The sequence below is a fragment of the Dipodomys spectabilis genome, unplaced genomic scaffold (assembly GCF_019054845.1).
Source record: "Dipodomys spectabilis isolate Male_0828 unplaced genomic scaffold, ASM1905484v1 ptg000097l, whole genome shotgun sequence".
NCBI lineage: Eukaryota > Metazoa > Chordata > Mammalia > Rodentia > Heteromyidae > Dipodomys > Dipodomys spectabilis.
Window position 1 is genome coordinate 4911097 of NW_024870774.1, and position 21876 is coordinate 4932972.

At 38.9% G+C, this 21876-nt stretch overlaps 1 pseudogene and 1 gene segment (V, D, J or C); both read right to left on the bottom strand.

Annotated features, from left to right (window-relative positions):
- Positions 1-1938: 1938 nt before the first annotated feature.
- Positions 1939-13963, bottom strand: LOC122113437 (annotated as a pseudogene).
- A 4151-nt stretch (positions 13964-18114) lies between these two features.
- On the bottom strand, positions 18115-18887 carry LOC122113438. The segment is given in 2 exon segments: positions 18115-18542; positions 18773-18887. Coding segments are annotated over 2 exon segments (543 nt in total).
- Between the last annotated feature and the right edge of the window lie 2989 nt (positions 18888-21876).

The window sequence follows — 21876 nt, forward strand, 5'->3', positions numbered from 1 at the left end:
TATGAAATTCTCAGAAGGAAAACCCATGTAGAACTAGTATTTGCAAACAAAAATGTGAAAAGATAAGGTTAACACTAACTTTTTAACAGTAAAAGACTAACACATTTTTTACAAACACTAACACTCTAAATAAATATTTGACACAACTGCTGAATATTATTGTGTGAATATTATTGTTGGATCTAAACTTCTTGAGTATCAAGAGTATCTAGGCATGAGCCACTTTATCTGCTTACTTAGTGGTTCTTTTTATGTTTTTATGCAAAAATGCTGTACAGAGGAGTTACAATTACATGAGCAAGGTAATGAGTACATTTTCTATTGAGTACTGTTGCCTCCTCATTTGTTTTTCCCCTACCATCCCTTCCCTCCCACCTCCACAACTATCCTCCCCCACCCCCCTGCCCGAAGTTGTAAAGTTCATTTTCAATATAGTATTTTGTACATCTCAGTGTTACAATGGGTCAACCTTATTTAGCATTTTGTTTTTTTCCTTCCTCTTCCCGAATTAGAAAAGTGTATATACAAGACTCAGGGCACCAAAATCAAATACAGTGAAAACGGGTTATACTATGGGGGGAAGAACATACAAAGCAACAAAAAAAAATCACATGGTACATTAAAAATACGTTAGAAACAATATGAAGAAAGAAAAAAGATATTTGTATCCCTTTTTTTGGTTTTCATTCACTTGACACTATTTTATATGGTCATATGTGCATAGCTTTTGGCCTTTTCTGCTTGACCTACATATGTACTAGTTATTGCAAATAAGGGAAACCATGGGACCTATGTTTCTTTGTGCCCGGCTTACTTCATTTCACTTAATATAATTTTTTCCAAGTCTTTCCATTTCCTCACAAATGGGGCAATGCCATTTTTTCAGATGGAGGCATAGAATTCATATGTGTGTGTGTGTGTGTGTGTGTGTGTGTGTGTGTGTGTGTGTGTGTATCATATTTTCTTGATCTACTCATCTATTAAAGGGCATCTGGGTTGGTTCCATATCTTAGCTATGGTAAATAATGCTGCAACAAATATAGATGTGCTGGTAGCTAGCCTTAGTATGGTCTTGTTTGTGATCATTTGCGTAAATGTCCAAAAGTAGGATTTCAGGGTCATAGGGGAGTTCAATGTGGAGGCTTTAAAAAAAATTATTATTATGGAAATACCATACAGAGGGGTTACAATTACATGGGCAAGATAGTGAGTACATTTCTTATCAAGCATTGTTGCCTCCTCCTTTGTTTCCCCATACCATCCCTTCCCTTCTCCACTCCCCTACCCCCCCCCACTCCCCCAGTCCCCACCCTGCCAAAGTTGTAAAGTTCGTTTTTCAACATAACATCTTGTACATCTCATTGTTGTAATGGGTCCACCTGTAACCCTATTTAAACAGTTTGTTTTTTCCCTTCCCCTCTAGAAATTATATCAACATCAAATACAGTGAAAGCAAGGCTTATACCCTGGTGAAAGTACATACAAAGCAACAAAGAAATCATCTTATAAATATGTTGGAAACAATCACAAGAAAGATAAAAGAACATTTGAATCCTTATCTTGGGGTTCATTTCACCTAACATCAACTTGTCTGACAGTTTCTCTTTGTCTCAGACATATACTAGTTATTGCAAATAAGGGAAACAATGGGACCTATATTTCTTCTTTTTACATGAAAAGTAAACATTTACTACTGGAGAAGAGAAAAATGTACACAGAAAGTCTGTATTCTTTCTGTTCAAGCACTGGTTGTAAAATAAGGTCCAAATGCCAACTTTGAAGATATTTACAAGAATAACTTTTTCTGAATACATAACCATTTCCTGTGAGGTGGACTTTTTAAAATACAAAGTCTATACTGAAAACTAACTACAGTTTCTAAGAAGATTAGAGGAAGTAGTAACAGAAGATGTATTACATTTTACTGTTAAATATAAAAGGGATACAGTGATGTGATTCTTAAATGTTTAATTCCTTGATTTGAGCAGAGTAATGAAAAAAATCAAGACAGACTGGCTTTAAGATTTTTTGTATTCAATTCTTTCTACTTTCACATCATCTCCAATTAGCTGATAGATGTATGTGACCACTGTGGAAGCCTGGATGTCCATCAACACAAACGATGGAATAATATTTGTTTCCAAGGCATTATATGCCTCAGTGGCAGAACCTGGGTTAATGTAGAATTTATTTTCATGCTCAAATGCTTCACATTTGTGAGTGTGTCCTGAGATAAGAATGTCCTCATCGAACTGCCTCTGCAGCAGGGCCAGGCTGGCCAAGTCTCCCCACCAAATGACCCGATGTCCGTGGATCAAACCGATTTTGAGCTGTCCCACAGTCACAAATTTCTGTTCCGGGTAATTCAGGTTCTCATCGAAGTCTCCCCTCACGATATGGACATTAACAGCCAGATCTTGAGATAGTCATAACTCTCTTTGGTGCAAAGGTTTCCAGTGCAGAGAATGTGCTGTATCTTCCCTGGTGCCAGCAGTTTTTGGAAATTAGCCAGCAAATTGCTGCACCGGTGAGGGATATGCAGATCTCCTAACACCAACACCAACTTGGCATACAAAGAGCAATCTTCACTCTACGGAGATTCTCTTCAGATATGGATTGAAGTACAGTTATTGTGGGAAGCATCCTGTCATGCCGCTTCGCTGGCTCACCGCCAGCACCGCAGCCCTCTTCCTCTAACTTGACCTGTATTTCTTTGGGCCTGGCTTACTTTACTTAATATAGTTTTTTCCAATTCTTTCCATTTCCTAACAAATGGGTCAATGCCATTCTTTCTGATGGAGGCATAGAATTCCATTGTGTATATATACCACATTTTCTTGATTCATTAATCTACTCAGAGGCTTCTGGGTTTGTTCCATATTTTAGCTAGGTTAAATGATGCTGCAATAAACATAGTTGTGCTGGTAGCTTTACTTTGGACTTGTTTGTGATCATTTGGGTAAATGCCCAAAAGTGGTAATGCTGGGTCATAGGGGAGCTCTAAGTGGAGTCTTTTGAGGAACCTCCATAGTACTTTCCAAAGTAGTTGAACAAGTTTACATTCCCATTAACAATGCAGTGAGGTTCCCTTCTGTCCACATCCCCTCCAGCATCTGTTGTTATTAGAGTTCTTGAGGATAGCCATTCTAACTGGGGTGAGGTGGTATCTCAATGTTGTTTTCATTTGCATTTCTTTTATAGCTAGAGAGGTTGAGCATTTTTTCATGTGTCTATTGGCCATCCTTTCCTCTTCAGAGAAGTTTCTCTTTAAGTCCTTAGCCCACTTATTTATTGGGCACTTCTCTTTTTGAGGATTTGTTGTTGGGGGATTTAATTTTTTGAGTTCCAAGTATATTTTAGATATGAGACCCTTGTCTTTTGTATGGCTATTGAAAATCTTCCAATCCATGCGCTTTCTATTGGTCTTGCTAGCTATATCCTTTGCCATGCAGAAGCTCTGCAATTTCATGCAATCCCTTTTGTCCCTACTTTCTTTGATTTGCTGTGTTTCTGGGTCTTTATTAAGAAAAATTCGGCCTGTGCCAAGGAGACCTAAGATTTCTCCTATTCCATCCTGTAATGTTTTCAGAGTGTCTGCTTTGACTCCGAGGTCTTTGAAGTTGATTCTGTTGCAGGGTGATTTATAAGAATTTAGCTTGAGTTTTCTACAAGTGATTAACCAGTTTTGCCAGAACCATATACTGAAGATGCTGTCTTTCTTCCATTCTATTTTTTTTTTACCTCCCTTATCGAAGGTTAGATGGCTATATGTCTGTAGATACATTGCTGCGTTTTCAATTATTTTCCATTGGTCCTGAGGTCTGTTCTTGTGCTAGTACCATGCTGTTTTGATTACTGCAGCTTTGTAGTAGAGTTTGAAAATTGGTATTGATATTCCTCCAGCACTGTTCTTACTGTTAAGTATCGTTTTTGCTAATTGGTGTCTTTTATTGTTGCATATGAATTTTTGGATTGCCTCTTCTATTTCCTTAAAGAATGATGTTGGAATATTATAGGTATTGCATTGAATTTGTAGATAGCCTTGGGAAATATTGCCATTTTCATGATATTGATCCTTCCAATCCAGGAGCATGGGAGGTTTTGTCACTTTCTACATTCTGTTTTGATTTCTTTTCAGATTTTTAAAGTTTTCATCATAGAGGTTCTTCACTTCTTTGGTTAATTTAATTCCTAGGTATTTTATTTTTTGTGGGGCTCTTATGAATGGAGTTGCTTTCCTGATTTCAGCCACGCTTTTCTCTTTGTTGGCATACAGAACAGCCATTGATTTTTGAGGGTTAATTTTATACCCTGCTACTTTGCCAAAGTTTTGAATCTTCTTGAGTAATTTGGGAGTGGAGTCCATGGGATTCTTTAAATACAAGATCATGTCATCTGCAAAGAGGGAGAGTTTTATTCATCTTTCCCTAATTGGATCCCTTTTATGTTTGTATCTTGTCTTATTGCTGTAGCTAAGCATTCTAATACAAAATTGAAGAGAAGTGGAGAGAGTGGACATCCTTGTCTCATTCCTGAGTTAAGAGGCAATGGCTTTACTTTTTCACCATTAAGTATAATGGTGGCTGTAGGTTTGTCATATACAGGCTTGATAGTATTGAGGAATGGTCCCTGGATTCCTAATTTTTCCAGAGCCTACATAATAAAGGGGTGTTGGAATTTGTCAAATGTTTTTTCTACATCTATTGAGAAAACCATGTGTTTCTTATTCTTGCTCTTGTTGATGTGATGAATTATGTTAATTGATTTGCGTATATTGAACCAGCTTTGCATCCCTGAAATGAATCCTGTTTGATTGTTGTGTCTGATTTTTTGGATGAATTGTTGAATTTGATTGGCCACAATTTATTGAGAAGTTTTGCATCAATGTTAATAAAAGAAATGGGTCTATAGTTCTCTTTGTTTGATGAGTCCCTGCCTGATTTTGGGATGAGTGTTATGATGGCTGCATAGAATGTGTTTGGTAGTAAACTTTCTCTTTCAATTTCATTGAAGAGTTGGAAGAGAATTGATGTGAGCTCTGCTTTGAAGGCCTTGTAGAATTCCAGTGTAAAAACATCCTGGGGTTTTCTTAGATGGGCTGTCTCTTACTGCAGTTTCTATTTCAATGCTTGATATGCACCTTTAAGATGGTTTAACTCATCTTGATTTAGTTTTGGCATGTCGATATTTGCTAGGAAAAGGTCCATTTCTGCCAGGTTCTCAAACTTATTAGCATAAATATTTGAGAAGTATTTCCTGATAATGTTCTGAATCTTGGTTGTTTCTGTGGTGATGTTTCCTTTCTCATTTCTGAGTTTATTTATTTGTGTGTGTTCTCTTCTTTTTCTGATAAGATTTGCTAACGGTCTGTCAATTTTGTTATTTTTTTTTTGAGGAACCAACTCTTTGTTTTCTTGATTCTTTGTATGGATTTTTGGATTCTAATTCATTTCATTCTGATTTGATTTTAATTATTTCTTTCTGTCTACTGGATTGGGTTTATCTTGCTGCTCTTTTTCAAGGAGGTTCAGATGTCTCATTAAATTGTTGGTTTCAAATCTCTCCAATTTGTTGATGTAGGAAGTCAGAGCTATAAATTTTCCTCTGAGTACTGCCTTTGCTGTGTCCCAGAGGAGCTGGTAATTACTGTGTTCATTTTTTTTTTGGTCATGGGGCTTGAACTCTGGGCCTCAGCACTGTCCCTGCGCTCTTCAGCTCAAGGCTAGCACTCTACCACTTGAGCTACAGCACCACTTCCAGTTTTCTGGTGGTTTATTGGAGATAAGTTTCAGAGACTTTCCTACCTGGGCTTGCTTTGAACCAGGATCCTCTGATCTCGACCTCTTGAGAAGCTAGGATTACAGGCGTGAGCCACCGGTGCCCTGCCCTATGTTCGTTTTTTCTTGAATATCATAAACATTTGAATTTCCTTTCTAATCTCATCCATCACCCACTGGTGGTTCAACCGTCTGTTCTTCATCTTCCCTGTGTTACAGGACTTCTTTGGTGGCTTTTGGTGCTGAATTCTAATTTTATTCCTTTGTGGTCTGAGAGAATGCAGGAATAATTTCATTGTTTCTGAAAGTGGACAAATTTACTTTGTGACATAAAATGTGGTCTATTTTGGAGAATGTTCCATGTGCTTCTTAGAAGAACGTGTATTCTGATGCTGCTGGATGAAATTTTCGGTAGATGTCTGTGAAATCTAGATCTATGTAGTTGTTTAGAGCTATGGTTTCTCTGTTGAATTTTTGCCGGGGTGGTCTATCCAGTGGGGAGAGTGGTGTGTTAAAGTCTCCAACAATTAATGTTTTGGGTCTATGTATGATCTGAGGGAATGTACTGTTACTTGGATAAAGTTGAGTGCTCCATTGTTTGTTGAACAGATATTTAGAATTTTAATGTCCTCCTGAAGGAGAGATCCTTTAATTAGTATGTAGGGACCTTCTTCTCTCTTCTCACTAATTTTAATTTGAAGTCTGTTTTTTCTGATATTAGGATTGCAACTCCTGTCTGTTTATGGGGGTCATCAGCTTGGTAGATTTTATTCCTGCTTTTCACTTTCAAAATATGTTTATTTTATGGGAAAGGTGTGACTCTTGAAGGCAGCAGATGGAAGGATCTTGATTTTTAATCCAACTAGACATTCTATATTGCTTAATTGGAGAGTTAAGTCCTTTAATTTTGAGAAATGAGACTGAGAGGTATTTGGGAGTTCCTGCCATGTTATCCACCTTCTTGGGGTCTGAGACAACTGGGTTCTTCCTATGGTTCTTGGATTCTCAGTTTGGGTGTGGTTTCTTGGCCTTTATTGTGGCCTTTTTGGTTTTCAATGTTTAAGACATCTTTAAGTATCTTTCATAGGGCTAGTTTGGTGGAGATATATTGTTTCAGTTTTTCTTTGCTATGAAGGAGAATTTAGCTGGGTACAGTATTTTTGGTTGATAGTTTGGTTTGTCTTTAGGGCATGGCATACATCATTCCAGGCTCTTCTTGCTTTAATTGTCTCTGCTGAGAAATCTGAGGTGATTCTAATTGGTTTCCCTTTATAGGTGATTGATCTTTTCCCCTTGAAAACTTTAAGTATTTTCCTTGGTCTGAATTGATTCTGTGTGGATTATAACATGACCTTGAGATATACTGTTCTGGTCTGGTATATTTAGGTTTCTAAAAGCTTCTTGTATTTGAATAAGCCTATCTTTTTTGCATGTTTGGGAAGTTCTCTGTCCAGATTCTGCTAAATAAATTTCCTATACCATTAGTTTTTGTCTCTAGGTGCTCCTTTACACCCATTATCTTTAGATGAGGCCTTCTGATAGTGTCTTCTAAATGTTGAATAGATCTATTGTATTTCTTGGATTTGTCTTGGATAATTGTACGTTTTTCCTTTATAATATCTAGCTGTCTTTAATCCCCAAGATTCAATCTTCTGCATGGTCTAACCTACTGTTAAGAGTTTCTACTTTGTTTTTATTTCCTTTCCTTCTAAGTAGTCAGCTTTGATGACTTCAGATTCTTTGTTAGAGCTTTATGTGGAATTCTTCACTTCCTTAATTTGGTTTTCAAATTTATTCTCATCTCCCTTAAGTGATGGTTATGGTTTTAATGGACTCCCTTTCCTTCTGACGGGCTCCATTCAGCATTCCTTTTGTGGCCTCCCTGCATTCCTTCAGCTGTCTGTTTATGGATTCCATTAATGCCCCATTGATCTTTGTGTATTCTCATCCTGCTCACACAATTCCTGTATTACTCTTTGATTAGCTTTCTCACGCTCATGCAATTCCTGTATTACTCTGACTATTCTTAGCCTGTTCATGCAATTCCTGTGTTAATCTTTGATCAGCTTCCTCACGCTCACAAGATACCTGTATTAATTTTTGGTTAGCCTAATTATGCTCATGAGGTTCCTGTATTATTTTTTGGTTAGCCTAGTCTTGCTTCCTGTCATGCTCACACTGAGTCCTTTGCAGACTTTCAATCTTTTCATTCACATGTTTACCAGTAGTGTTTGTAGAGCGTTTTGTGAACTCTCCTCTGGATTACTCTTCAACTGTTCTGTTGCCTGATTATCATAAGTGGGAGTTGAGAAACCTGTACTTACCATTTTTCTTGTGTTTCTTCAGCTTGTTCTGCCCATTTGGTATGAAAGTAACACCAATTTCATGCTAGAGCACTATTTTAAGGTCAGCATCAACCAGAGTCCTATAGTTGCACAAATAGATTGATGCAGTCAAAATGGCTGCAGATACAATCTATTTCAACAGATACAATCTACTTCAACATCAAACAACTATGGACTAATGGGCTAAGAATCTCAAAGAGGAATTCAGGAGAGCAGAAATTAATAGTTTTAGGGAGAGTTGTGGGGAAAAATAGGATTAGAAGAATATGGAGAGGTAAAAGGAAAGAGTGACTTTAACCAAGCTCTAATTTAGAAAGGAAACAGATATAACAGAATGAAAGGAGGAGAGAGATAAAGAAACAAGAAAAAATGAAAAACAAAAAATTTTAATTTAAAAAATGAAACACTTAAAAATTATATATAAAGAAATAATAAGGATAGAAGAAAGGATAGAATGGGAAGAGAGAGATAAAAAAGAAAAATGAAAAAAATAAAGAATAAAAATTTAAAAATGGAATACTTAAAAATTATATAAGTGTAAAGAAATTATCCTATTAAAAGAGTTAAACCTAAGAGGTTGTGAATTGAGTAATCAATTACTGAATTAAGTATGCATACAATGATGGATAAGGTCTAATAATCGGCAATGGGTGTATATCTGGAGATGAGCAGAACAGCAATTAAATTGGGTAAAAAATAATGACCAAAAGTTTAAAAGAGATTTAAAAAAAACCAAACATAAATATACACACCTAATGTAAAAATTGTGAAAGAAAAAAATAGAAAACAATTTTTTAAATTAAACAGTTAAGTAGAAAAAAGAGTTCTTTGATTTTTTTTGCGGGGGGGAGATCTTGTACCTCCCCTGTGTCCATAATCAGTCTCTTGTTGGTGTCTCTGGTTTGCTTATAGTGTTTGGTTTTCCTGTGGCTTGATTGGTTTCTTAAGTCAGTTTGTTTGAGCAGGTAGAAAGCTCTGCCTTACACAGGACTTTGTGATCCACCTCCCAGGCTAGTTCAGTGGGAGGGAGATCTGCTTTGAGTATCACAAAAGAGGGAGATGGCTGTTTTCTCTAGTTTGGAGATGCTGTGATGAGGGAAGGTTCTGTGTAGGGTTGAGGCCTTTCAGCAAACAGTAGCTTTTCCCTGAGGGGCTAGCTCCTGAGACACTCACAGAGTCCAGCCTAGAGCCATTCTCAGGATTTATGTTTACTGAGTTTCGGTTGTTTTTCTTTTATCCCTCCTACTGCTGGGTTAGCAGGTTATGTTGCAGTGGGGAGGGGCAGCCTCTGGCTCTTTTTACCCAGTGAAGAAAGTCATTCCTCTGAGGGCAGATCTTCCTCTGCCTGGGAAGAGCAACTTTCCCCTGGGTGTAAGTGAGCAGGTCAGGTTAGGTTCCTATGACCTGTTGAATGGCCCCTACTGTTTTCTTACAAGGCCTGAGTTGGAGCTATCTTCTCTGACCAGGCCTTTGTCAGTATCAAAGATGGAGTTCTTCTCTGGTGGTGGAAGAGGGGCTACCTTCCCATTGCTGCTCCTTGAGAAGGAGTGAGGATGTCTTGGGTTTACTCACATCAGTCTCTTGGTTTCAGGGCTGTCCCTGGTCTGCTATCAGCAGGATGAAGATTTCTGCTCCTTGTGGGTTCTTGCTGGCAGTGAGTAGAATCTGCTTGCACACCACATCTGGCCCCTTTGTCCCAGGCACTCTCTGATGATATGGTTGTCATGGCAGCAGTGGCTGCTGCTGTTGCCACAGACACCAGCAAGTGCTCAGATCTGTCTCCTTAACCAAGCTGCCTGAATTTTCCCTCTCTGGCCAAACTCTCTGTACTGTGGTGGCATGCTTGGTGTGATTCTCCAGCATAGAACTGTTCAGTGGGACACTAAAACTGCTTTCTATGCAAGAGCTTGTTTAGCCTCCAGCTTCTCCTCCACCATCTTCCTCCATTCCTGATTTACTATTTAGTGGTTCTTGATTGAATTGTTGGAGACCAGACAACATCTTCAGTGACATTTAGCAGGTCTTGGGGCAAGAGGGGTAATAGTTTCCTGCAAGAAAATAAAATGAAAAAAATTAACTGAAGAAAATATATGCAAAGCTTTTCTTTGTCGGTTGTGGAGCCTTGAACTCAGTGCCTGGGTGGTGTCCCTGAGCTTCTTTGTGCTCAAGGCTAATGCTTTATCATTTGAGCCACCAGAGTGCCACTTCCAGTTTTTGATTGGGTAATTGGAGATAAGAGTCTAAAAGATACTTTTTTTCCTGGGATGTCTTCGAACTGTGGTTCTCATATCTCAGCTTCCTGTGTAGCATTTTTGAAGAGCAAGAAAAGGCAAATATGTCTGTACTTTAATTAGCAGCAGAAAATGTGCATAAGCCTTTGGTTTGGGTTGGTTAGTTAATTTAGGTTTTTAGGGGTTTTTTTCTCCCAAGGGTATAGCATAGAATTAGAGCAGTAAAATAAGGAAAGGAATTTAATTCCTCAGGAACAGGAGAGAAACTATTACTATAGTTTTTGTGAAGTTTCCAACTTGGGAGAAGAAGATCCCCCTAAAAACAGATCACAAGCTGCTTTTTAACTAGTGACAGACTACTCTTATCAAATAGATGGGAGAAACCTTGTGGCTGTTTTAGAAGGCCAAAGGAACATATATAGTGGCAGAGTGGAACAGAAGAGAGTTGGCCATCATCTAGAATATTCTATATAGGACAGACACACCTGGCATCCATTCCACGATACCTCATATCATTAAAAGACATTATAATAAAAAAGCTCAGTAAAATTACTGTCTTGAGGTTAGGCTTTTTAATCTGACAGTTTGTTAGAGCCATAGGAATGCAATACAGGGATGAACCCATAAATATAGAGGATAACACCTGTCTAGCAGCCACGAAACTGAGAAGGCAAGAAACAAAGCAGCCCATAATTCCTTACCAATTATCCATGGCAGCAATTGAAAGACAACTCACCCTTAAATATCAAAGGGGAATAGTGATGGTAAACACTATTGACAGCATATTTTTCCCATCTGCAAGATGGGGAAAAGGACAAGGAGAAGGCCATCCCTGCCTAGAAGACTAGCATCATAGGAAATGAGGGAGATGTCCACAGAAAGGAGAGTCCTGTTTCAAAGTCTACATTTTGGTAACATTTGAACAATCTCAGTGTCACCAAATGAAAGAAGACAGAAACAAGAACCATGGAAATCAATATCCACTAAAGATAACAGAATCAGATGCTGTCCTTTTCTAACAACAACTGCAGGAAATAGAATGAGGTAGAAGAAAACAGTGAAATCATTTTCTCCAAGACTTCATTGTATCTGACAAAAAATAACAATGGCTTTTCCTCAGTATATGTGAAAACAAAAGGAAAAATGACAACCTTACAAGAAAGCAGCCACCACAGCCTTGGAAAAATGGTTGAAAATGAAATACAAATCCTTTAATATAGGATGTCAGCCTGATTCATTGTCTTTGTATGGAACACCCACTTGCAAGATATTTTTAATTGTAGGCTGGGAAGGTGGCTCAGTGGTAGAGCGCTTGCCTTGCATATCTGAGACCCTGGTTCGATTCCTCAGCACCACCTAAGCAAAAAGAAAAAAACCAGAAGTGGTGCCTGTGGCTCAAGGGGTAGAGCGCTAGCCTTGAGCTGAAGAGCTGAGGGACAGTGCCCAGGCCCAGAGTTCAGGGCCCAGGACTGGACACAAAAAAAAGATATTTTTAATTGTAAAGGTGATGTACAGAAAGGTTATAATTATAAAAGTCAGGTAATGAGTACATTTCTTTTTTGGGGGAAGGTTAAGTGTATTTTTTGTGTCTTTTCTTTTTCGGTACTGGGGATTGAACCCAGGACGTTGCACTTGCAAGGTAAGCGCTTTGCCACATTCTTTTTTTTTGGGGGGGGCGGTCCGGTTGTGGGGCCTGAACTCTGGGCCGGGGCACTGTCCCTCAGCTCTTCAGCTCAAGGCTAGCACTCTACCACTTGAGCCACAGCACCACTTCTGGCTTTTTTCTTTATGCTTATGTGGTGCTGAGGAATCAAACCCAGGGCCTCATGCATGCAAGGAAAGCGCTCTACCACTGAGCCACCTTCCCAGCCCCTGCATTTCTTTTTTTAACAGGTCACATCCTTCTTCATTTCCTCTCAGTTCATTTGTAAGTTCTGTAACTAAAAATAATATGAGGGGATCAGTTTATCTAATGTGGAGACAGACTCAATAGACAAATTAATGTTGGGAAAATGTCCAAAGTCATCTAATAACAAAGTGGTCATGCAGAAGCTTTCATATATAAAAGAAGAGATGTCTCCTTCTATTGTGTGCATGACAGTGTAATGGCCATCAATAAAGAAGAAAAAGTCCAATTTCTACCTTATACTATTAAGCAGTCTAGCTTTTTCCACAGTAATACAATTGGTAGGTGTGTCTTGGAAACCATAAAACATGAAAAGCTAGTTCCCAGGATTTATCCTAAATACTACTATTATTTTCATGTACTTATAATGCTTCCTGTTGCTTAAATTTTTATGTATTCTATCTTGTTCTGAAATTTGTAAGTTTTATATGATTGGTTTATTCTGAATAAACCAAGACTTCACTGATACATCAGTCACAAATGAGACCCTCATAATTATTTTGAAGACGCACTCTTCTTTCTTACACATCTAATGCATGATTAACCAATAAAACTACAGTTTTTTTTTCTCTTTGAACACAAATGATCTCTCAATTTCTTAATATTACAGAAGCTTTTGTGATAGTGGTTATTATCTGGTAATACTTACTAAGCACTTGTTACAGGCCAGAGTTTCACATGTATTGATTCATTTGACCCTATCACAACTGTGACTCAGAGAAGATAGCAACTTGAGCAAGGTCACATAGACAAAAGTAGCCAATTAGATTCAAATTTAGGCAATCTGTCTCCAAAGTCCTTGTTCTCAGCTACTGACTTTATAACTCTTCTTTTTGCTCCCTAATCAACAACTCACTACCAGCAATACTCCCTGTATGTGAAGCCAAAGGGTCCATGTGAACATGATAATAGACAACTGTGACTTGTGGAGCCACTGAGAGGACACGCTGTCAGCACTGCATGCTTTGAAAAACTCTGAGGAATGAATCTGCTAAAATAATGTATATACTGGATACCCTGTGTCCTGTTAACTTCCAGGAATGAAGAGAATGAAACTCAGGGGAAATAATAACAGAAGGATACTGCTAAGAAACTATATCCAGTTTAAATATTAAAATGCTACCACTTCTATTGTCAAGTGTACCCAACTCTACCCGTTTGAGAGGACAGTTATAGTTTATTTTTGTCATTAAAGCAGAATGATTATTTCAGAAGATGGAGAGGACCTGTAGGAAAGGGGATATAGGACAAGAGAAGGCAATAGATGGATGAATGTGACCAAAACACATCATATCCATAAATGAAAATGTTTATGATGAAACCCGTGATTTTGTACATGTGATTGCATAGTAACACAACTGTATTTAATATGATTTTAAGAAAAACAAATCAAGCACTGTTCCCTTCTCTATTTCTAAGCTTCCTTGACTCCTGGTTGCAGAAGTTTGTGGAGCATGGTGTGTTCACCACACCATGTAGGAAGCAGTGTTGCTGAGCTGGAGGCTGTGATGTTCAGGAAGCCATACTTGGCAGCTGCATCCAGAGTGTCTGTGTGTCTTCGTTTTGAACTTTCACTCTTTGTGTAATTCATCCTATGTCCTATTTGTACCACCTTACCTTATGAAAGGGGCTCCTGATGTAATTGTACGGAAGAGTGCAGGTCTTTCCCTCCAGGATGGTCAGGAACTGAGGTCTCTGCTCCATCTGGGTTTTGCCACTCAGCCCTCTTCAGAAAGCAGCATGAGATTCAAGAGATCAATTGTCCAGTCACCTTAATGTGTTCTAATTTGCATCCATATTAACAACCTAACATGAATCCCTTGTAAAATAAGAAAAGTCTTTATTTGTTTTCCTTCTCCTGCCCCACTCTGAATCCTGAGACACTCTTCTCTGGACTTCCTTTTCCATCCTTGTTCTCCTCTAACTTAAAACAAAAAACAAAGACACAAAATCACTAAGGATGTACTCTGATTTTTCTGCATTCTGATTCTGCAGAGGTTAGCCTGGGAAGCTCATTTGTAAACTTGTCATTTTATCTTTCTCCTAAGATTAAGCAGAAAGATTTTAAGGAAGTTTGCCTAGCCAATCAGAGATCAAACCTAGCTACACACCTTCACACCTACATGCAAACATTGCCATTGTGAGATCAGAGATGTAATTGTTCAAAATTTCAGCATAAGCTCTTTGGTGAGGTTTCTTCTTCATTATTTTCAGTGGGAGCATTCCATGCTTGAATTTAAGATCTTTATTTCAACATCTCAGGTCAAATTCAGCTCTGTATGGTCTTAGTTAGGAAAGTTAAGCTTCATCTTTCATCTATTTTATCAATAACAGAGGAAGACAGTGAATTGACAGTGTAGCTATGAGGGGATATATTCTAACATTGAGGTTTAAGATACCAAGAGGTTGAAAGTGAAAGGATAAAAAATATGCTATACAAATCAAAATAATGACATATTATACTCATGTGAAACAAAGTAGGTTTTCAGAAAAAAATTGCTCTAACAATTACATCCTTGCTTGCTTGGGCCCCTGTACCCAGGTATTTGAATAATAAACACTAGTTTATTCCAATAGACTAGTGTAAAATAGTCTAGACTAGTTTACACTAGTCTACACTGCCATTTTTGGAGGAGATTGACATTTAAATTAGTAGACGGAGTAAAGCTGATTATTCTCTACAATGTTGGCAAAGTTCTTATCTATTCTGAGGAAGGTCTTCAAGGATAATTCTGTGGCCCGCCAAGGAAGAAGAAATTCTACCTTCTGGCAGCTTTCATATTTGACCTGCAAAATCAGACCTTCCCTGTGTTTCCAGCTTAACAATTTTGTTGTAGACATGCCAGTTCCCACAAATATATGTCTAAGTTTGTTACTTTTTGTCACTATGCACTTGACATAAACAACTTAGTGGGGCTGGGGTGGGGGGAGCTAGATTTTCTTTTGATTCAATTTCAGGAGGTTCAGTCCACAGTCTGATGATGGCCTATGTGACACAGAACACCATGGTAAAACAAATGTCCAATAAATACAAGAAGATATTTTCAATTATTATACTCATAAAGTACAAATCAAAATGATACTGGTGATCTACCTTACCTCATCAGAATAACTATCATAAGAAAACATAAATGACAACAAGAAATGTTGATAAAGATGGGGAGGCTTATGCACTATTGGTGGGAATGTAAATTACTAAGCTACTATGAAAATCAATATAGAGATTCCTCAAAAAAATCTAATAAGAGAGCCACTCTGTGATTTTGATATACCATCCTTGGACATACAGCTAATGTAATACTAGTCAGCATGCAAAATTCATGAATTTGAATATGGCACTATTCACAATAGTCAAACTATGGAATCAGCCTAGGTTCCTAACACAAAAATGAATGTATGTATGTATACATCTTAACTGTCAGAATCCCATTCCTCCAAAAATCCCTTAGATTAAAAAACCTGACTAGGCTGTAATCCCAGTTGAAACCTCATTGACCCACATTTAAGTTCAAACCTTCAGTATGATTGTCAAAATCTCAGAGTACAGCTACCACAGATAAAGTTTTCTTTTCCAGTAGTTATAGAAATGATGTTAAATATGGGTATTAGTGCTTTGTGCATATAATTATATCTATACCAGAGGCTGGTATCTGAAGGATCTTCCTGTGAAGCAATCTTAGGAAGAAAAGTCCACAAGACGCTATCCCAAAAATAACCAGCAAAAACAAGACTACAGACTAGCTAGCACAAATATCTGACTTCAAGCCCTAGTACCAACATACAGAAAGGAAATGGCAATAGATTCTTGCAAAATTCAGGGAAGATGATTGGATTTTGTGTGTGTATATGCTGGTTCTGGGCTTGAACTGAGGGTCCATATGCCATACCTGAGTTTTTGTGCTCAAGGCTAGTGCTCTACCTCGTGGGCCACAGTTCTACTTCTGGCTTTTTGGTGGTGAATTGGAGATCAGAGTTTTATGAACTTTCCTGCTTACACTGGCTTCAAACTGCAATCCTCAGATCTTAGCCTCCAATAGCTAGGATTTTAGGTATGAGTCACTGGTCCCCAGCAGTTGATTGCATTATGGTGTAACAAAAATAAAAGTTCAATGAACTCTTCTTTAAAGGGAACTAATTAAAAAAGACTCAAGTGGACTAAATTTTTATTGGTATTGTATATAAACACACTGAAGAAATTTAGTAACATGCATTATTTGCATTCTAGAGTCTTCTACTCTAACAAGGTCAGAGAAGAACTCTGCTGTCACAAATCCTGAGTGGAAATCCCAAGAGCAATTGGACAGTTACTAACCACATAGATACAACAAGTCACAATTTACTCTTTTTGTCCACACAGTGAAGAAATGATGTCAGTACTTAGATCTTATATATATAGCAATCTAGACAGAATGCCTAACTCATATGGAGTAGGGAGAAACATTACACAGGCTCTTATCCTTTTTCTTGGCAAATTTAATGATTCATAATTAATTGTTACCTGACATTGATTTTTATTTGTTAACCACTGTGTATTTTTCAAGTCTATTCCTTCTTAGTAATATATGTATACAATAATATCAAGGTTTTGTTAGGGGACGTTTTCCCAGTAAATTGGGATCTGACATCTTTATCAATTGTTCACATCTTCCAGATGAGAACATTTTTCTGCAAAAGGATTTCTGGGGGAAAAGAGGAAAGCAAGTGAAATGAAAGTCCTAAATGATATGACATCTGGAGGTGACAAGGATTTGAGGTGATGCAGGAATGCTACAGATAAGCAAATGCTGCTGTGCACCTACCCTGATGAGGTGACACTCCCACCCACCAAAATTAGTGCATCTGAGCTACTGTTCACTGGCAGGAAATCCTTCCTGCTGTCTGGCCACAGTCCTTCTTGCTGCAGGGAACTTATCCTCTCTCCTGAGCCCTTCTCCCTTGGGAGAGGAGGAGTGCATGACCCCAGAGCGTAGTAGCCTATGAGCCTGCAAGCTCTCAAACGTACTCCAATTAATATCATCGATCATTGTCCCCTTTGAAACGCCACCACATACAGTAGGGATAGGGAAAACATTAAAGGCAGGCCTCTTATACAGAGAAACTCCAGGTTAATTATTAAAGGAACTTCTCAGAAGTAGAGACTCAGAGAAAATTAGGGAGTTAGATATGTTAAGTGTGGGTATTTAAATAACAGTGAAACTCAGAAAGAGACAGGAAACCTTGAAGGTAGTTTGAGTTTGGATGTGATAAGAAGTTTGGAATGTGTTTTGGTAAATGTCAGCTAAATTAATATTGGGGAGGAAACAAAGGGGGAGCCTGGAAGTATAACTTCCCTCTATAACTTATTGCTTTGTTTACTGAAATTGTAATTGCTATTTGTGATCACTAACTGCTAGTTTTGTTTCTGTAAACCTGCTTGCTATCAGGTACACTGTCACCTGTGTGTGACCTGCTTGTCCCTTTAAAAACCTGTCTCAGGAGAGCTTGGTTGCAGGTCTTCACTGTCTTGGTATAACGTAGATCAGACACCACCAGGGCTAATAAAGGTTTCTAGCCCAATTGACTGAGTGTTGGTGACTCCTTTCATTGGTTGTGGGTTCAAGTCCCACTGACTCCAGGAAACTAGGATATTTCACTTGAGGACGGCTCTGGGGCTGCAACCCCAGTACGTGAACCATGACTGACCAAAACAATCATCTATTTTTAAAACATGTGTTCCATAACAGTAATTCCTGTGTAATTGATGCAGTCTGCCAGAAGACCTGTTTTTCCATTACTTTCAGTCACTGGTTCCATGAGGGATTTTTCTTATAAAAGAATTCCTGGATGCTAAATGGAACAAATCAAATGAATGACGGTCATGAGATCAGAAGAGCTGACAGCGACTCCAGGTGAACCAGGAACCCACAGCTGGGGAATGCTGCTGTGCACCCTCCCTGAAGCAGAGGCTGGGCTGCAGCCCAGCTGCACTTTGGGGCCAGGCTGCAGGGTGTCTGGGAGCACTGTACCTCTGCTGTACACAGGTAGGTGCCCGAGTCTTCCAGCTGGGAGGCAGAGATGTGCAGGCTGCTGTAGCGTTCCTTGGAATCCAGTGTTGACTGTAGCCTTCCCTTCTGCTTTGTCCCTGGAGTCATGAAGAACAGCCTGAGGAGGCCGCCGCCAGGATTCTGTCGGAACCACTGCACATTGTACACCGTGGTAGAGAAATTGCACCTCAGGGTCGAGCTGGCTCCATCCTGGAGCCTCTGGACTGAAGGGCTCTGCTCCACCTGCAGCCCTCTCAACCCTGCGTGGAAAGAGAACAGCAGGCACAGATGTGTCACAGGGAATTTACCGAGGCAGCTTCCCCGTTTGAGAACACCCCAGGAAATGCCCAGGATGAGGAGGACGCACAGGAGCTTTGTGGCAGCTGTCCCTCATTCCTCCCTATCAGCTCTGGAGCTCCCTGTCCCCGCCTGTGATGGTCCCAACTCACAGCAAATCTGCACCCACAGAACTCCCAGAGCAGCCCCCAACCTGTTCCCCCTGGCTCCTGGACTTCGTTGGGGTGACTTCTCCCCAGCTCTGGAGGCAGCCAAGTCGTCAGCCCACACACACTTCTTGCCACAGACAGCAGGTTCCTCCTGCTCATCAGAGCCAGTCACCTCCGAGCTCTGCCCTTCATCTAACAGGAAACCAGTCTCACTGCTTGAAAGATGCTCTCCTGCAGAGCTGCGGTGAGGGCTGGTCAGATTTTCAAGCAATGCTTCCTTCACAGGAGAATTAAAAGACTTTTCTCCTCAAGTTTATGTAACAAGTTTGTGGGAAAATGTATGAGAAAAAGAAAGTTAATACTCCACAGATCCTTCTCAAAGTTATTGAAGTCACTGATAAGGAATTCTTCCTTACACGGCTGTACATACTCTGTCCCAACTTTCTGAGTCTTTATACACGATGCCAGAGTGGATACCTGAGATGACCTTTGTCTTTTGTGACTTGACTGATTTATATACTTTCTGGCTTCTGGACCTTCAGGAAGGTTCTGGTCATTTCTTCAAAATCTGGAGGGTCCCCTAGTGGACAGAAACCATAACTTCTTACAACAGCCACAAAACTCAACTTCCCCTATGTATTCCCTATTTTGTTTTTTGTTTGTTTGTGTAGTATTGAGGCTTGCCCTCAGGACCTGGCCACTGTGCCTGAATATTTTTGGCACTTTATTTATTGCATCACAGTTCCACTTTTGGCTTCTTTTTCTGGTTAACTGGAGATAAAAGTCTCAGAGACTTTCCTTCCCTGGCTTCAAACCACAATTGATAAGTGTCATTCTCTCTTTTTTTTGTTGTTGTTGTTGATTGTGGGGCTTGAAATCTGGGCTTGGGCGCTGTTCCTGTACTCTTCAGCTCAAGGCGAGCACTCTACCACTTCAGCCACAGCGCCACTTCTGATTTTCTGGTGGTTAATTGGAGATAAGAATCTCATGTACTTTTTTGCCCTGGCTGACTTTGAACCGTGATCCTCAGATCTCAGCCTTCTCAGTCCTAGGATTACAGATGTGAGCCACCAGCGCCAGGCTTTATTCTCAATTTTTAATGAGGAAATAAAGATACAAATCAAAATCACTGTACAGATATAATTGGGATTAAAACAGTTTTAATAAGACATTCCGCAGAAAGTTAATTTGAAAAACAATTTGATAATTCTCAGCTTTTGGTGAATATTGGATTTCTGTCATGTTGTTAAGATAACCTATAAATGTTTATTGAAGTTTGATAAGAGTAAGATAAATATATAAAAAAAGAAGAAACTGGTGCATTGAATCTCCTTAACTCTAATGGAAAGGACACAATACACATACATGCGCACAATAGAAAAAGGAAGGACTGTGAGAAAAAAGTAGACTGAATGCTCTAGACTTTCAGAGACCAGGGGCAGAGATAAAATGGGTAAATATTTAGGGTAGCTATTATGTGTACTTTAGTTTTAATATTAGGAAACTGTAAGAGCATATGAGTTGTTAAAAGTTATGGCTCACATCCCTAACACTAGCTACTCATTGAGACTGAAATCTGAGGATCACAGTTTGAAGCCAGCCCAAGCAGAAAAAACTATGAGACTGTTACTGCCAATTAACCACCAAAAAACCCAGTGGAAGAGTCCTAGCTTTGAGTGAAAAAGCTAAGGGGCAGTGTGCAGGCTCTGAGTTCAAGCCCCAATGCTGGTACAAAAAGAAAAAGAATGATATAGGCTAAAATATCCATTGGTTTTTCTACCATCCTAGCTTTCTCCTCAAACGTTATCCTGACTCTCTTGCTGCATCTTCTCATTTGGAGGTGATGCTTGCAGAGCTTTGCTATGGATTTACAATTTTATACTAAAATGATAAATGTGCTCACATGTATACATTTGTAGTTGTTGTTTGATAGAAAATGGTACTTCTTGTTTATACATTTTGGTTAACATGCTTCATAAACTCAGTAGTAATTTTGTGGCTCTATCAGATTAGGCCTGCTAGAGTCTGCTGCGTCCTTATTATGGGCATCTTGAACTTGTACAGCACTTTCTCCTATTGATGAATATAGAGATGTGTTTGTTAGTAACTCTGAATTAGCTCAATATAGATCTACTAAATATATATTTGATGATATGGAAAACATTTCACAGGATAGTCTCTGACTCCAAGGTTCATGCTGAATCTAACAAAACAAAGCCTTCATAGTTTTTGTTGTGATTTTTTTATTGACATAGATTCTTTCTGATTTGGTCTTAAGGTTTCTCTCCTTAGAATAATCATAAATCAAGGATTCTCTGATAGGTTTTCAAGGTGAGACACAATGAGAAATTGAAAACAAAGTGCATGGAACATATGAAATTTGTTACAAAACAAATGTACTAATTAGTTACAGATCTTAAAGAGGGTAATGTACAGGGAGGGTGACAACAGGTAACAGAGGTTTATGGTCATTGTCTCTCAGACTCTCCCTCATATATTAGGCCTTAGATTGGCTACTTAAAAGAAAACACATGCATAAATAAGAAGAAAAAACACACTCACAGAAGGTAACTAGTGCACAAGATCCTAGGGTTGACCATTAGACTTTGTTCTGGTTAGCAGTTGTGAGATATGGTGGGTTTTATGTCAAGAAGATGAGAAATAAGCAGACCATATTAAAAGCTTTCAGAAAATGAACTTTTGCTATTGTCAAAGATGACATAGTATAACAGTTTCAATCCATTTAGGTTAAGATTAAGACGAGCTGCTGAGGCAGCTAATATATTAAACAGATTTCTGAAAATACTCTCTCGCATTAGCACATACTGGAACTCAGCCCACAGCTGTTCTGCCTTAATGGTAAATAGCAGCTCCTGCATGATGAGATCTGTGGTAAGATCAGAGTTATATGAAGAGTGGGGATTATTCATTTCATTGATAAAATAACCAGAATTAAGACAGGTGCCAGTGGCTCATGCCTGTAATCCTAGCTACTCAAGAGGCTGAGATCGAGGATCACTGTTCAAAGCCAGCCCAGGCAGGAAAGTCCATGAGATGCTTATCTCCAACAAACTACCAGAAAACTGGAAGTGGCACTGTGGCTCAAGTTGTAGAGTGCTAGCTTTGAGATGAAGAGCAACAGGGACAG